At 39.0% G+C, this 17,920-nt stretch overlaps 1 protein-coding gene across 2 annotated transcripts; it reads left to right on the top strand.

Annotated features, from left to right (window-relative positions):
- The first annotated feature begins 1,797 nt into the window (after window positions 1-1,797).
- On the top strand, window positions 1,798-17,609 carry WNT16 (Wnt family member 16). Of its 2 annotated transcripts, none has more exons than XM_003261252.2 (4): window positions 1,798-1,905; window positions 6,096-6,346; window positions 8,206-8,492; window positions 15,383-17,609. In XM_003261252.2, the coding sequence occupies exons 1-4, from the start codon at window positions 1,841-1,843 to the stop codon at window positions 15,845-15,847; spliced, it is 1,068 nt and encodes a 355-aa protein (XP_003261300.1). In that variant the 5' UTR covers window positions 1,798-1,840; the 3' UTR covers window positions 15,848-17,609. The 2 variants fall into 2 exon arrangements, with proteins under 2 accessions (XP_003261300.1, XP_003261299.1); XM_003261251.2 differs by lacking the exon at window positions 1,798-1,905 and adding an exon at window positions 5,530-5,917.
- The last annotated feature ends 311 nt before the right edge of the window (window positions 17,610-17,920 follow it).

Consider the following 17,920-nt stretch of genomic DNA (forward strand, 5'->3'; position numbering starts at 1 on the left):
AGTTAAGACCAGCTGGGGTGCTTCTGGTATCAGTTTCCAGCACATAAGTCTCTGTGATCTGCAGCAGAAATTCTTACAACAGGGCCCTTAGAAGTCTCGTCCTCTGATGGGCTGCCAGAGGCAGAGTCCAAGGCATATCTCTGCAGGCAGACTTTTTTTGCTGAGTTTCCCAGGGACTGAGAGAAAACTATCAGAAGGAAGAGGCTCCCCTGTATTCTACAACTAGCAATCTACAACTGTCTTGGGCGGAAGATGGGATTTATTGCCGTCTAGCTACTTATCTGGTTCAGTTGGCTCAGCGGATTGGAGATGACAACAGTCACAGATTCAGCATCTTGAGAGAGCTCTTTTGAGTGAAATGAATATGCTTGAAATCTGGCTCTCCCCTCCCTAATTCCTTTTCCCAGAATACAGCTCAGAGCACCTTACCTCCGGCTAGGAAAAAGAGTTTAAGTGTATGCCCTGTATGTGGAATCCAGATACTACAGGTGCTTGAGCAACCGATGGAAACTTGCAGTCATATGGTGATTTTCTTAACATCACTAGTCAAAATCTAGGCAGCTGGGCTCAGATCATGAAATGACATAATATTAGCTCTCATTTATGTGTTTATTAAATGATTAATGATACGATCTTTTTTTTTTTTTTTTTTTTTTTTTGAGACGGAGTCTCGCTCTGTCGCCCAGGCTGGAGTGCAGTGGCGCAATCTCGGCTCACTGCAAGCTCCACCTCACGTGTTCACGCCATTCTCCTGCCTCAGCCTCTCCGAGTAGCTGGGACTATAGGCGCCCGCCACCACGCCTGGCTAATTTTTTTGTATTTTTAGTAGAGACGGGGTTTCACCATGGTCTCGATCTCCTGACCTCGTGATCCGCCCGCCTCGGCCTCCCAAAGTGCTGGGATTACAAGCGTGAGCCACTGCGCCCGGCCTAATGATACGATCTTTACAACATTTTATACATGTGAACACTAGAAGCTTAAAAAGTTTATACAGTACAGTAAACCTTAGGTCTCACATTCTACCGGTCAATGAATATTTTGTCCTCTCTTCAATCAAAGTATAATAAATAGGAAATGAAGCTCCTGCTTGCTGAGAAAGAAAGAAATAATTTGAAATGTGCAGTTGTATACATGTTTGGAATTGATCTATCTTTTACTTCATTCATCAAGTCTAAATAGCATAATCCCCTCCATTGAGAGTAGAGTTGAATGCTTTATATTAATAGACATAAATTCGATTATGAAAGAGCTCCTCACTCTCATATGCCAGGATAAAATATCTGTAACTTCTTATATTCTCCAAATAAAATTTCATATGATCTGACAAGATTATATTTTAAAATTCAACCATTTTAAATGACTTCTGCAATTAAAATAGATTCATTTTCCTTGAAATCCAGAAGCAAAAGTGAAGCTGGAGATATTAATACAAGATGGGGGCCAAAAAAACCCTGGCTTATGCCACCTTGGGGACTGAACCATCTTTCAGGTAGACAAGTTCCTGTCAATGGCTAAGGTTTCCTCCTCCTGCAGCCCCCCAGCAAATGCAGTTTCCCCCTCCCCACCATGTGCGCGCACTCGTGCGCGCGCGCACACACACACGTACCACTCTCCTCCCTCTAGCCCTATGGTAGCTCCAGTAAGAGATTCAGATCTGAAAAAGAAATTTTGATAATTTTACAAATGAAAAAACTGAGAATCAAAGTTGAAATGAGTAGTCTATGATCATCACCTGCTGACAGGAGCCCCGGTTACCCAACCCAACCCAGTGTTCTTTCCACTGCCCCTCTCAGCCTGCAAAAACCACAGAGGGCAAAGCCAGAAAGATGGAAAAGCACCCATGCAGCTCACCACTTGCCTCAGGGAGACCCTCTTCACAGGGGCTTCTCAAAAGACCTCCCTATGGTGAGTTTTGTTTATTTTCGGAGAACAAAACAACTTTTTCAATGTTTCAGTGGAGAGATCTGTGAACTGTGATGTAAGGAACCACAGACACCAGTAAAAAATTTTGGCCCAAAGACCCAGTAATCTGAGTTTTAAGATTTGGGGATTTGATCAGGGAAAAAAAAAATTTACATATATATATATATGCATATATATGTAAATTTATATATATAGTATACATATATGCATATAGATGTAAAAAACACCTAACATATCTCTCTCTATATACACACACACACACTATATATATACACACACACTATATAGATACACACTATATATACACACACACACACTATATATATGTTTTGAATTAGGTATGCAGAAGTATGTTGTAGTGAAAAAAACAGGGTCTTGGCCAGGTGCCATGGATCATGCCTATAATCCCAGCACTTTGGGAGGCTGAGGCAGGAGGATTGTTTGAGCCAGGAATTTGAGACCAGTCTGGGCAACATAGTGAGACCCATGTCTCTACACAAAATAAAAAATGCAGCTGAATATAATGGTGCACACTTGTAGTCCCAGCTACTCAGGAGGCTGAGGGTGAGGATTGCTTGTTCCTGGGAGTTGAGGCTGCAGTGAGCCATGATAGAGCCACTGCACTCCAGCCTGGGCAATAGAATGATACCTCATCTCAAAAAAAAAAAAAAAAAAAAAAGGAGGGGCCTCTAAAGGTTGATTGTTTTTGAGTAACCTCGAGCTAGTTTCTTAATCTCCCCAAATTAATTTCCTCATCTGTAAAGTGAGTATCAATTTTGTATAGAGAAAGATGGAGAATGAGACAGAGACAGAGAGACAAATAAAGACAGTAAGAGGGATTTGGGGGTGTATGGCAGCTCTCAGAACATGAAAGTTCACAATGCCTGGAACAAAATTATCATTCAAATGTCTGTTCACTGAATGAAAAGTCTGCATCTTCAGCTGGGTCAGCTCCTAGAAATATGTCTCCTTTGCTTTGGAGATATGGACAGAATGACCCCTAAGGCTCTAGCCCATACAAAAGAGATGCAAGACCACTGAGGCCCTAAAATGGTGTCTTGTGTTTGAAAATGTTTGACACGGTGGTCTCTGACTCTAAGGACAGAATACCCTCTGAGTGCACCCCAAAGGCTTTATCTGGATGTCTAGATGGTGCTAGATCCCCAGAATAATGAAGGTAACATTCAAGTGTCTCCTCCCCACTCTGATCCCCAAGACCGAAATAAGTAATCTTCCTTTGTGTGTTCATAGCACGCTCTACTGCGTACATTTATTGCACATATTATAGCTCCCTTGTCTGTCTTGCCAAGTAGACTGTGAATTCCACAATGATTTGAGTAAGTGTTATCCCCAGTTTCTAACCCATAATGGAGACTCAATATATATTTTTGATTTTTTAAAAAACACCTCTTTAAAGCATCTACCACTGTTGGCCCTAAAATCAGCCTAAGGTATGGATATTGTCCAGCACCCCCAAACCCAAGATTGCCTCCCCACTTCCAATTCCCCTTGAAATGAAGTAAATACTGTAGTTCCAGCATTTAGGCCTCTTACATATCCACTCAGGATGTTCCTCATTGTTAATCTACTCAATAAATTTTGTTCAAAAACAGGATCTCATGTACCAGGCCCAATGGCAGGGGTACAGCAATGAATCCGCCATGGTCCCTCTTGGAGAAGCTCACAGAATAAAGTGAGCTTGGATGAAGGCTCTGACTTTCAGAGAGGCTGCTAGCCTTTAGCCAAAATATTTCTGGATCAGTATCTACATCCTATCATCAACTTGACTCCTTGACTCTTTAAAATGTGGCTTTAGAACCTGGTACATAGTGTACACCAAATAAACATTTGTTGGATAAGGGAGTGAATGGGATAGGATGAAAATTTCAGTGAGCTTTTATTGCTCTAGGCTGATTGATATAGGCGATAAGCAGCTAATGTTATCAGATCCTTTTTTTTTTTTTTTTTTTGAGTCAGGGTCTCACTCTGTGCCATAGGCTGGAGTGCAGTGGTGCTATCTCAGCTCACTGCAACCTCCACCTCCTGGGTTCAAGCAATTCTCCTGTCTTAGCCTCCTGAGTAGCCGGGATTACAGGCGTGCACCACCACACCCAACTAATTTTGTATTTTTAGTAGGGTAAGGTTTCACCCTGTTGGCCATGCTGGTCTTGAACTCCTGACCTCAGGTGATCTGACCACCTTGGCCTCCAAAAGTGCTGGGATTACAGGTGTGAGCCACTGCACCTGGCTCCAAATCCTTTATTTAAGTAATTTTGGCTTTGGGCACCCACTGAGCTGATACATCCACCATGGGAATGTATTAACACTTCAAAAGATCTCTAAGGACAGATAATGCTTCTTAGAAACATTTCTTATGTCTAATTATGTGAGACAGGCTTTTCCAATACCACAGCTAAACACCTTGCACTTGCCTTCAGATAACTCTCAGAGACCTTCCATCCTACAAAACACTGATTAACTAACCTTCCAAATCTGCCAGTAACTGGAACACTTCCTGCTTCTGAACTATCTTTGGCTCCAGGGAGTACCCTGCTAGATTCTTTAATCTCTCTTACTGATCAGCTAAACTTATTTTCTTTTACACTTGTGTATGGTTTATTTGCACAGTTGTGGGAGGAGATCTTGTCTTTATAAATTCCCACAGGACTAGGCACACAGCAGGTATTTAATAAGTACGTTTTAAAAAATGTGTCTTCCTTGTGTAGTCCTGCCCTACAGGGACACATCGGGTAGGTGGCAAAGGGGTGCTCAATCCTAGGGGACTTTCAACTGAGGTTGGGGGAGAAGAGCAGGGACCCTCTCACCATGAGAATCGTAAGGTAGGACTGGAGAAAAAGGTCAGAGCACATCTCTCATGTACTCTAGAACTCTCCAGAAACCTCTCACTTTCTTTGTCCCCATCTTCTGCAGGGGACTTAAACAGCGTTCTCAGGGACGGCAGGAAATAAGACAAACAGGGAAAAGGAAATCAGAGCACGATTGAAATATGGCAGATAAGATGCTAGACTGGAATCTTCTCTTTCGCTCAAAATAAACGCATACATAAATGACAGTGATTGTAAGCCTGACAGCGCTTCACCCACTCTCTAAAGTCTCCTGACACTGGGACCTCAAGCAGGGGAACTGGAAGGTCAATTTGTTTGGTACCAACTCTGACTCAAAAAAATTATTCTCCTGTGAGGTGAAGGAGAAGAAAAAAAGGTCAGTGACATTTTCCAGCCACTACACCCAGAGGGTAACCCAGATGTTGGTGGGATGGGATGGGTGGGACTCATCACACCCACGCTTTCCCCCAAGGTTGCTAAGACAGAGCGTCCTGTAAGTCTTCGGGTTGAATCAACCCCACAACGACCCGCTCTAAGGAGACTGTGACAGCAGGGAAGGTCATGACACACCCAGGTCTGGACACGCTGTCCCTGAGGCCAGGGCCGGGAGCGCCCCCCGCGGAGCCGCTCTCCACCAATGAGAGCCTGAGGTCCCGAGATGATGAGATGCGGGGCCGCTGCTCAGCCAATCAGGCTCCAGGCGCGGCCAGGGGGAGGAGATGGGAGGAGAGGCCGGGGGCGATGGAGACGCGGATACATCAACAGAAGTTTCTCACCTAGGAATGCGAGGGGCGCTCCCGCATCTCCTGCACATCTCCACCTCTGCGCAGGAGGAGATCCCCAAGCTGCTCTCTCCACCTCTCCTACAGCTCCCTGCAAACGAGGGGGAAGCTGCTGAGAGTCCCTATCACGGCTGGCCTTTTAATGTTGTATGCAAGGAGCAAGAGGGCGAGGGATAACTTGGTGCTGTACAACTGACCTGCGGCCCGAAGGGCCTCTGGGGAGGGGCTGCAAAACAGGAGCGGCTGGGCTGGGGGACTCCATGCGGGGGCCATGGACAGGGCGGCGCTCCTGGGACTGGCCCGCCTGTGCGCGCTGTGGGCAGCCCTGCTCGTGCTGTTCCCCTACGGAGCCCAAGGAAACTGGATGTGAGTATGGAGGTGGCAGGGACGCATCGGGTAGGTGGCAAAAGGGGTGCCCAATCCTCGGGAACTTTCAACTGAGGCTGGGGAAGAAGGGCGGGGACCCTCGGACGAGTGACCTAATTTTTCGGAAAACATCTGGAATTGGGGAGCGGCTTAAGCTACGAGCGGCCGTGTCTTACAGGTGGTTGGGCATTGCCTCCTTCGGGGTTCCAGAGAAGCTGGGCTGCGCCAATTTGCCGCTGAACAGCCGCCAGAAGGAGCTGTGCAAGAGAAAACCGTACCTGCTGCCGAGCATCCGAGAGGGCGCCCGGCTGGGCATTCAGGAGTGCAGGAGCCAGTTCAGACACGAGAGATGGAACTGCATGATCACCGCCGCCGCCACCACGGCCCCGATGGGCGCCAGCCCCCTCTTTGGCTACGAGCTGAGCAGCGGTGAGTCCTGGGACATTAGGGGTTGGTGGGGGACGGAAGGCGACAACTCCTCCGCCATTCCTCCAAATTATGTAAATAGTGCTACGTGGTCCTGTGGCCCTCAAAGTTCCAAAAGAGGCTCTTTAGTGCACGGGGATTGAGAGCTACAGAGGCCAGACCTGAGGAGCAGGTGCGAGCCTGGAGGGAGGTGACTCCCCAGGTCCAGAGCGGAGCGCTAGGGCTGGAGCTGTTCCTCTTTCCTGCGGTGCCCCGCCAGAGTTGGAAAAAAAACTCTAATTGTCCTACTCCGCCGACCCCCTCGGACCCCGTAGCGCCCCCCTACGTGGGTGACCAGCTGGAGAAACATGATGTCGGCAGCGGGGAATGCGGCTGCCGCATCTGCTTTGATTTAACCAACTCCGCTGCTCACCAAGCCCTGGACAAGTGGCTAATTGCAGCGAAGCCCCACCTTTATTGGCTCCTAGGAGCACTGAGTTGACAGAATAATGGTGATTTTTAAAGCGACTGTCCGCGACCACCCAACGTGAGGCTAACCTGAGCAGGACCACTTGTGCGCTCCTCGTTTCTTTGGCTTTTCTCTCTCTTCCCTCCTCGGCGCACTGCCGCATCGCGGGAAGCTGCAGGAAAACAAAGTTCAACTTCCACGTGCGTAGTGACTTGGTAAGGATAACGGTACAGGGAGCCAGGATTGTTCCTGGAATATCAACAGATCCAAAGAATGTTAGGACTGGGGCGCTGAAAGATGCGCTGTCGTTTTTCATGTTCATTTCCGTTCCCCCTCCGCCTTTGACCCTTCTCCACGCAGTCCCTGCGCGCACCCCCGCCTAGTCGCGCACCTCCCCCGCGGCGTTTTGGCCGGCACGCCCTTCCGAAGGAGTCCTGGTCCCCGTAGAGAGAAAAAAAAAAAAGAGAGAGAGAGACAGAAAGAAAAAGAAAATAGATGTGTTTTTCACAGTTGCTGAAATGCATCAGCTGTTGAAAAGGTTTATTGGACAGCGGGCATGAAACTGTTTCTACTCCAAACTAAACATCTGGAAAGAAAAAACAAAAGTCGCCTGCTGATTCCCTTCTAGTCCATGTTATTAATGTTTTAATGGACTTTAATTTTCAAAGATTTTAGCTCAAACTCTACTGCAGGTGTGCTAAATGCATAATTTTCAATATTCAATATTTTTAATAGAATTTTGTTTTTGCTAGTGACATTTTAATTATCTTACCTTTCATTGCCTTTAAGACTGTAAGAGGACTAGCTAATACTATATAAAATGTTTAACTGTTTCATGCTAATGCGAGATTAATCTTTAATGTGAAAGTATACGGTACCGTTTACTAATTGCTTTGGTCTTTCCTTAATTTTAATTTTCATTCTGACACGTATTATTCATGCAAACAAAAATCACACCAAAATGTTCAGCTTGTGTTCTGTGAGAGCACATTTTAAATTTAAAAAGAAAAGTAATCTAGTTTTCTTTGGGTGTTGTATTACCGTTTACAGTATCTATGCAAAGAATTTTTAATTCAGCTTGTATTACTGAGCTATGACTGTCAACTGTGCACTGAACTGGGTGCAAACATACATTTCAAATTTAAAAAGTAAACAGATGATTTTAAGGTAAAGGGAAAATGTATGACCATACAGTATATGACAATCTCTTCAAGTGGAATACTGAAAATTAATGTTGCTTTTTAAGAGACTAGAACAAGAGCAAATCTTCCTTTCTAAATATGTACTCGTTAACGCATCCATTGTGAGCAACTGAAAAATTACTTGTCCAGTAAGACGATGAGTAGGAGGCTTTCTTCCGAACATAAACAGAAGTTGCCTGGGTCTCTAATTTAGCAATTTATATTTTTTCTAGGCACCAAAGAGACAGCATTTATTTACGCTGTGATGGCTGCAGGCCTGGTGCATTCTGTGACCAGGTCATGCAGTGCAGGCAACATGACAGAGTGTTCCTGTGACACCACCTTGCAGAACGGCGGCTCAGCAAGTGAAGGCTGGCACTGGGGGGGCTGTTCCGATGATGTCCAGTATGGCATGTGGTTCAGCAGAAAGTTCCTAGATTTCCCCATCGGAAACACAACGGGCAAAGAAAACAAAGTACTATTAGCGATGAACCTACATAACAATGAAGCTGGAAGGCAGGTATGTATTAGAAAATGGAATAATCAAAATCCAGTGCCGCTAGGTAAATAACTAGGATTACAGATCTGGATGAAACTGTCAAAATGACTTAAAAAACAAACACTGGCAGCCCTCAAGTGGGATCCTGAAAATTAATATTGTTTTTAAAAGACTACAGCAATAGAAAATTATCCTTTCTAAATATTCATGCGTTAAAGCATCCACGGTAAGCAATTGAAAAATTCCTTCTCTGGTAAGAGGATGAATAGGAGGCTTTGATTAGAATAAATATATGTGTGTGTGTATATATATATATACACATTTGCACGTATATTACAAACGTATATTGTACACATATATATACACTCTTTCATGAATATGCACTAACCACAATTTTGGTTCTCTAACTGATATGAGTTAAACCGTGTTATAGGATGTGTTTGTGGTTGTATACTGTGTATATCTAAAACTTTAACTATAATATAATAGATGCACAATGCCTGTAGGGTTCATTGGTTCTACCCCCTTAGTCGTGGAGCCAGAATAGGGTCTACAGTATATGCCTTTCTAATAGGACTGAGTCAAATTTCATTTCCCCCAATTTGAATTTTTATTATATTTTTTAAAATCTACTTTTTAGTGGGCAATGGCTCCTAAACATGTTGTCAGTTTTGTACTTACCTTTTTTTAGCAAACATTCTTAGGGAATACGTACCCTTAACTAATACTTTTTGAAAAGGAAAGTTTTTTAAGGGAAATAGTTATTTTATTATAAAGCAATGTAGGTTAATTTTTAAAATTCATAAATACTCCTAAGCATAAAGAAGCTATAGATATATTAAATCTATAGATATTTTAAAATATCAGTATCTTAAAGATACAGAGGAGGTATATTTGAAGAACTGCTAGGTAATTAACGACTTTTATGAATTCTACATTTTTATACTGTTTTCTTAAAATGCATCATTCTTGTAGCTAAATTTGACTTTTACATATTCACGTTAGTGAATATTGACACAATAAAGTTTGAATTCTACAACATAGTTGACTTAGTTGGCAATTCATAGTGATTTTCTAAAAAGTCTAAATCTTTTATATGAATATATATTTTCCATGTTGTAATAAACTTTTTCAGGACAGGAATATTAGCACATATAATATATTCTTGTAAATATTCAATAACTTATAAAGGTCCCAAAGTAATCATTGCAATCTGCCACATTCTTCTGAAATAAATAAAACAAGTTGCAATGTCTCTTAGGAATCTTAAAAGTATATGTTGCATTTGTTTTCCATTTTTGGAAAGTGAATAAATGGAACCCATTTAGAATAGTTACAAGTTACCTCCAGTTTTCTTTACTTAGTCCATTTAAAATACAAAAACAGAAAAGTCAGTAAATATATCACCGTAACACTTCAAATTCAAATTTGAATTTTAATTCAATTTAAATATTTAATTCAAAATAGCAAAATAGAAAGTAAGAATGTCAGTAAATAGCTATGTAAGCTTTTCGTATTTTTGTTTATAAAATTGTAAAAGTTATTTATTTCACTGGAATAACTCTTGCCCAGCACCATAGTTATGCACATCTCTTAAGGCTTTACATTTAAAAATATAAATGAGTGAGATGTTGCTTCAATTTAAATATTATCCAGTAAGGGAATTTTTATTATTTCTAGCATATTAATTTTAAAAAGGTTAAACGTAATTAGCATCTGTTCTTAAAACTCTGGAGTTAAACCTAGAGATAAGATTATTCAAATTAATACATTTTTAAAACAAGAAAACAAATAAATGAGTGTTTGTTATCAACAGACCTTAAATCTTCTTTAGCCATTCTTTAAGTAAATTTGGTAGAGATTTTTAATAAACTAAAAACTCAGAACACAAAATCTCATGCTATGATTGATTCTCTTAAATAAAATAATCTTGGGACTTACAAAAAACCCTAAAGCATTCTAAAATATGTTTTTATTAATAACATTCGGCAGCTATTTGGTTTTATTTTATATTGTGTGTTTTTCAAATTAGGTAGTAATATTCCTCTCTATAACTGTTAATGTTAATCTTAAACTATTATTTATATTCTGATTTTATTAAAAACATACTTCCTATTCACCATTAATTTAAATCCATTTTTGTTGGCAAAAAATAATTTCCTAACATTACCTAGGTTCTTGCTGTTATTCTAATTAGCTTGAAAACAATTCAATTTATGCATATATGCACATTTTGTGTAAATCTCTGAGTTTTCTCTCCTGAATCATTTTTTTCACATTGTTCATTTTTGGTTCATATTGTTTCACATTTAGATGAAATCTTAAAATATTAGAAAACATTTTCCTGGTTATTTGGTAGGTACTATGCTGGTGTTTTTGTTGTTGTTTTTATTTTCTCTTGAGGTGTTATAATTCAACATAGTTTTGCATTTTTCTTTCTGTTGGTGGCAAAAAAAAAACAAAAAAAACACCACCATAAAAGAGGTTTCCTGGTTATTATCTAACATGGACAAGCAATCAACTCAATTTTTTCAACATTGGCAATTAGGATTTTAATCTAATAGGCATATTCTTCTGAGTAAAATCCAGGTCTGTATTCAATTGAGTTGATTTTCTCAGCCTCAAAATCACAAACTCAAAATGTAGGAAAGCGTTCAGAGAAATGTGGGTACTGGCGCTTAGTAGTACTGTGAGCAGGATAGATGATTTTCTAACCGCTAACCTTAAATACTCTGATTCCCACTTGGTTTCTGACACCATTCCTAAAGTTATGACTCCAAGAATAATGTTGCCGAATGATGATTGGCTAACAGAATGATGTGATGTCTTCCAGGGGCAGAACTTCTGGGAATAATGTGACTTGGAATATTTATGGGTATTTCTTTTGGTGTGCTTAAAATATTTCCATTCTTCCCATGTCCACCTCATAAACTTTTAAGTTTCCCTACCCCATAATTTGTTTTATGATGAGTAACTCAACAAAGTGGGAAGGGCTCAATCCCAAATTTTCATTGACCTATTCCAAGAATATTTATAAGTAGTTGAACAACACATAGTGTTTTGCTTTTCAGTAGATTCGAATATATTTTTGGACAGAAGGGGACAAAGTGGGTCAGAGGAACAGGAATCCTACGTACACCCATCCAACCTCATGTCGCAGTTTTTATAAAAACTTAGATCATCTGATAGTTGAGAAAATGAAATGTTAGTCACAAAACGTTCCACAACAATTTTCTGGCCATTTTTATAAAATTCGGACAAAGTAATTTACTGAAAAACAATCACCAACTGCCACATTACCTCTGAGTCAAAATTGTGGAACCAATCAGTTCTTAGACCACTTCTCAAGTGGCTTCTATGTTTACATTAAGTATTAATGATGCATCTTTCCTATTTCACTTCATTAGAAATTTATCAAACCAAAATTTACACAAGGAATCCAGTAGATTAAATGCTACCCTTCTGATTGCTCTGCCATAGTTTAAAAATACTCCACCAAAATGTGCACATCTGTTTGCAATAGTTAACAAAACATTCCTCTGTTAATATCGTTATAAACCTTAACTACTCAACTAGAGTAGAGAAAGGAATTTTCTCATAACCACACAGCACTCATTCCTTTGCTATTCTCTTATGTTCCTGTTAGCAGAAAATGATGGTGATATTGCTGTAATTCAGAATGGCTATTTAACATTAATTAGGAATCCTGGAGGAAAATCTCCAGAATATACTTTTTGGGGGAGTGTTCATGCAATTTCCTTAAATATACTTGCATTTTCCACTTTTATTTTTCCCTATTCCACTAAAATTATCCTGCTGCATATAAATACCTTATATTATTTATCACCAGCTTTCCTTATGTAAGATGAACGTCTTAACCAGACTTTATTTTTCTGTAAATTGACTAGCTTATGAACCAGCTACTATGTGCGACAAATTTCTTTCGCTAAAACTAAATCAGGTAAAATATTTATTAAAATGTGCTCTGAGAAGCAGAATTCTAATTCTGTAGAATTAAACTTTGTGTATGTGTGTGTGTGTGTTTATCTGTCCTTGAATTTTGCATTTCATCAGTCCTGAGTGGTGATGACATTGCTTTATTCTAATTCCAGGTTGTCCAAGTTCTTTCCTTGGAGTATTATGGGGGTACAATCTTTTAAATTCCAGGTCAGGTTATTGATATTTTTTCCTTGAAGTTCATTTCTCTTTCTGTCCTAGAATACACATATATGTGTATATATATAGATAGATATACCCATAGATATTCTAAGAATATGTATATACCTCTATAGATGTTTGAGGATACAAAAATGATATATATCACATATAAGAAAGACATTATTTACTTTATTATGTTTATTGTTGGGGACACTTATAATTCAAAGGTAATAGAATAAAACTCTAAATTATCATCACTGAAAAATGATAAATTCCATGTATGTATTCAAAAGCGCTAATTTTCTAGGAGGGAAATCTTTCTATAATTTCAACACAAATTCAGCAGGTGATGTAATTGAATTTGAAAATCAGTCTCTCTTTTTACCCTTCATCGTGATGTAGTGCGTAACTTTTGTAGAATAACACTATTGCGGACGGGGCTAAAGCTGAGGAATTGAGAGAGAGAGCCCAGCTGGCTCAAACAATACCATTAACCTCTTAGCAGGGACACGTGTTTAAGAAGGTGTTTTATATTACTCCCTCTTGATTCAGTTTACCAACAGGAGATGAGATAAAACTGTTCAAGTGAGATGGACCAATTATTCAATAAGTATTTGATGAGCATCTACTTTGTCCCTCATGCTGTGCAAATTGGCAACATCTTACATGATGTCTGAAGTGGCTAATAAAAGAAAAAGTCGGCTCCTCAGTCATGATCCAGGGGAGAAACAGCTTTAAATCACTAAGTGATGATTGTAAAGAAGGCTGATCAGCTTAAACATGGAAACATACATTGTTATGTTTTTAGCGTTCTTTGGACAATTATGTTTTGTTATTACCCAGCACTGATAGAGCTTTTTCTCGTAACCTTTGGGAGCTTAAAATTTGAACAAAGGTAGGCAGATCGCATTTATTTGAACATTTATTTGCCCGGAAATGTTTTAAAGAATTGAGGGTTTTGTGAATATGAAATGCCATAAACTTAAAGAAATAAGCCTCTGTGACATACTTTATAAATTGCTGTCATAAAATCGCAGGACACCTTTTGCCCTGGGTTAAGAAGAAATAGATACATCTACTAGTTTCTTAGTTTTGTGAATTCAGAAAAAGCCTACGTGCCATATGCACTACTAAGAAATATCAAGCATTGCATAAATCAATACCATATGCTCTTGTTTAAGGTTGCAAATGTTATTATTTGTTTGTAATGTTGTCTCATTAGATAGTTCAGACATTTTTAAAATTTGTTTGAAAACATAACATTCTGCAAACGTGTCAATGTCAGGTTTGGTACAAAATAGCAAAGTGTAGACCCCTGTCATTTTATTGTTTTGATAAGAATTGTAAGTGGAATTTAAACTGTGAGGTTTTTCCTTTCTTCGGTGAGATTACACACATAATTTCTAAGTTATTGAATGGATAGATCCATCTTTCATTTTACCCAGCATGTTGACAGAACGTCAACTCCAAAGCTAGCCCTGAGGATTTATTAATCTGTTCTGCCATCGTCTGGGGATTGAAGGAAGCTATGCTGGCTAGCTTGGTATGTAAGAGACTAGAGCCCTAAACTTTTGAAATCTCTATATTGTTTTTGTACTCTTAACCTTACTGGAAATGTTTATCTCAACTCTATATCTTCTTTTTCAGAGAAAGGGGCTTTTATTTAGACCTTAGTGTGTGTCAGGCAGTGGACTATTACAAATACATGTAGTTTCATTTAACTTCTTAGTCTGTTTAAACTGAACTTAGCACTTAGAATTGAGAAAATTACATAAACATTATCCCCTTTGTATTTTCCATGCTAGGATATTGCTGCTGGTTCATCAAGGATAGGGCATGTGTTTTGAATTAATTTTCCAGAAAAGGAGAATTTGCTGGGGGGGAGCCACCATACTGTAGCCCCTTCTCCTTTTGACCAACTCAACCAGATTTGTCATAGTTTCTCATGTGGCCTAGAACCAGGGGATAGCATAGTTCACCACCTCCAGCCCTCCCTTTGTATGTGACTGACTTTTATAGTGATCAAACTTGAGAACTCTCAATGGAATCAATAGGTCTCATCCGTGGATGCTCATTAGAATAATCTCAGCGGCTTTGTGAAAGTACCATGGCCTGGACACCCCACCCCCTGCCCGACCAGTGAAATCATAATCTGAGAGGTTTGAGCATTGGTTATTTGTAAAGTTCCATGATGTTTCTTGCACCATGAGAGTTGAGGGTAACTTCTCTCCCAGTGCTTCCCAAATTTTAATGACATCTTGTTAAAATGCAGCTTTTGGTTCTGTAGGTCTGGAGTGGGGCCTGAGAGTCTGCATATCTCACAAGTGATGCTGGTGTTGCTGGTCCCTCAGCTGTATTCTGAGTAATGAGGTGTTGAATGGTATCAGGAACATACAGGCATGCATGAACATCCTACCACGTTCAAAATTAGACCAGGGATTAGAAATAGAAGTAATTTCCTTTTGTTATTGCAGATAATCTCCAATAATATTAGTCTGGTCCACTACTTTAAGTACAGCTTAGAAAGGTTTGCTCTGAAGGGTCAAGAAATTTGGACAAGACATTTGGGACAAAAACCAAAGGACAAAACATTTGAAGCCTACGCAATTTTAAAGATCATTTATGTTCAAAACCATCATTTTTATTCAAGAGGAAATAGACCCAGAAAGTTAAGTGATTAGATTAACTGTGCTTCTGTTGTTGAGTAAAACACTTTATGATTGACAGTTGAACACAATTACTGTTGGTTTCAGGCTGTCGCCAAGTTGATGTCAGTAGACTGCCGCTGCCACGGAGTTTCTGGCTCCTGTGCTGTGAAAACATGCTGGAAAACCATGTCTTCTTTTGAAAAGATTGGTCATTTGTTGAAGGATAAATACGAAAACAGTATCCAGATATCAGAAAAAATAAAGAGGAAAATGCGCAGGAGAGAAAAAGATCAGAGGAAAATACCAATCCACAAGGATGATCTGCTTTATGTTAATAAGTCTCCCAACTACTGTGTAGAAGATAAGAAACTGGGAATCCCAGGGACACAAGGCAGAGAATGCAACCGTACATCAGAGGGTGCAGATGGCTGCAACCTCCTCTGCTGTGGCCGAGGTTACAACACCCACGTGGTCAGGCACGTGGAGAGGTGTGAGTGTAAGTTCATCTGGTGCTGCTATGTCCGTTGCAGGAGGTGTGAAAGCATGACTGATGTCCATACTTGCAAGTAACCACTCCATCCAGCCTTGGGCAAGATGCCTCAGCAATATACAATGGCATTGCAACCAGAGAGGTGCCCCTCCCTGTGCAGCGCTTGTAAAGTTGACTCTTGCAGTGGAATCCCTAGAACCTTGGACCTCTCTGAGAGTTTCCCTTACCTGATCGACATATTTTCCTTTATCTGATCAACCCATCAATCATGTGGATTTCTTAGGATTCTAATGTTGAAAAGGTTTATATTCACCCTTTGCTGATTTGGGGAATATATATTGACATACAAGGAAGATAATCTGTTTCCTAAGCAAGAAATAACAGGAAAGATCCCTTATGCCAGGAGGCCTGCCATACTCAGGATAAGATCCTTGAATATGGGACTTAGTTACAGGACTCAATAATGGTGGGTGAACATTAGTCATTTTTAAAAGACGCCTCTTATAGCAATAAGGAGACGTTAACATGAATCTCATTTATTCTCTCAGTATTTTAATTGAAGAAATCATACTGTTTGTGCGTAGATAGAAGATGTTGAAAAGTTAACATAAGCATTGGGTGCTGACTTACTCTTTCATGCACTTCCAAAGAAAGGTAATCAAAAAGAATCTTCTTAAGTGACACAATATCCCTAAAAAAATGATCATTACAGATGTTTAGTGACAAAGAATCAATATGTAAAAAGTATAATGAATGATTTAGATTTTAAGTGCCTTTTCACTGGGAGAATCTGGAAAAACCTCCATAAGGTATATAGCAATCTTTGATCTTTAGATTCATACTTTTATCACAGACCAGTTTCAACTGTTAAAAACCCACCTCTGAGATACTAGGGGGGAGGATCCTGAAACATGCGGGAAAAGTAGAGGTAAAAAGTGGAGGTAAAAATATAATTTCATACATTGTAAAGAAAAGCACCCTTTAAATGTGTAAAGACAGTGTTTTGTAAAGAATTTTGTTTAAAAAGTTTCTATTTTGTAAATACAGTACTTAAGTTATATCATCTATATTAAAACATTTATTGACAAAGCCCAAGAGCTAAGGCAGTAAAATTATCTCATAAATAAGATTAGCTTCTTTTTTTTTCATACTATTAACACTATTTTTTTGACATTGAAGAGAATTTAACTTAGCAGTTAGTTATGTGGATGTGTATTTCTTGCTAAAATGACAGTTTTATATGTTATAGATTAAAATATGTTGCAAAATATCAAAAATTGTGCTATTTCAGCAGTAAGATTAACTGAATTATCTTTTCACATTAGTTATGCTTAAATCATAAGGTTATTATAATAAATTACATTAGTAAAAGTCTTAACTGGAAAAAAGAATCTAAATCAGAATAGTGATCAATTTGTGGATTTGATATCCTGGATATTTATTATATTTTATGTAATGCTGCATTTCTATTTGAATGTTAAGTGGTATTTCTTGTTTTAATATTCATGCATGTATATTCATCATATTTTACAAGGTTCCTGGTAAAAATTACAGAGCTCTATTTAAGGATGTATTTTAATGTAAATGCTTATGTTTTTTATGAATTGTTAAATATTTCAGTATTATACAGAAAAAATAGATTTTTTAAATTCAGAATGGACAAAGAGAAATATTCATTTTCTTATTAATAAGATAAAGAAATGTTTCCCTGCCCCACAGTCTTCGTTCTATTTCTCTTTAATTTTATTCACTTAGGCAGAGAAACAATTTTTGAAAACGAGCAAACCCATGGAAAATGTCTCAGGTCTAATATTAAAATCAAGACTAAGCATTTAACTGTGATCGTAAAGTTTGACAAAGTTATTATTTACTAAATGAGAGACACAGAAATGGCAAATATATGAATATAGTGCATATTTAAAAGTGGTTTTCCAGTCTTTAGCATTCCTTGAACAGAATAATCTGAAAATAGACACTCTCTCCTGCCTATTTTTTCGAAGTAAATCTATTTTGAACATAATCACCCATTTTTAAAAAACAAAGACTGTAGTGTCTAGTAACAACCAATTTCTTCTATTAATTAGAAAACCTTTCATAATTACCTTATCAACTGAGTGTGAGAATCAGGCAGCCTCTAATTTACAAACACTTGA

This window comes from Nomascus leucogenys, chromosome 13, assembly GCF_006542625.1.
Source record: "Nomascus leucogenys isolate Asia chromosome 13, Asia_NLE_v1, whole genome shotgun sequence".
NCBI classification, from domain to species: domain Eukaryota; kingdom Metazoa; phylum Chordata; class Mammalia; order Primates; family Hylobatidae; genus Nomascus; species Nomascus leucogenys.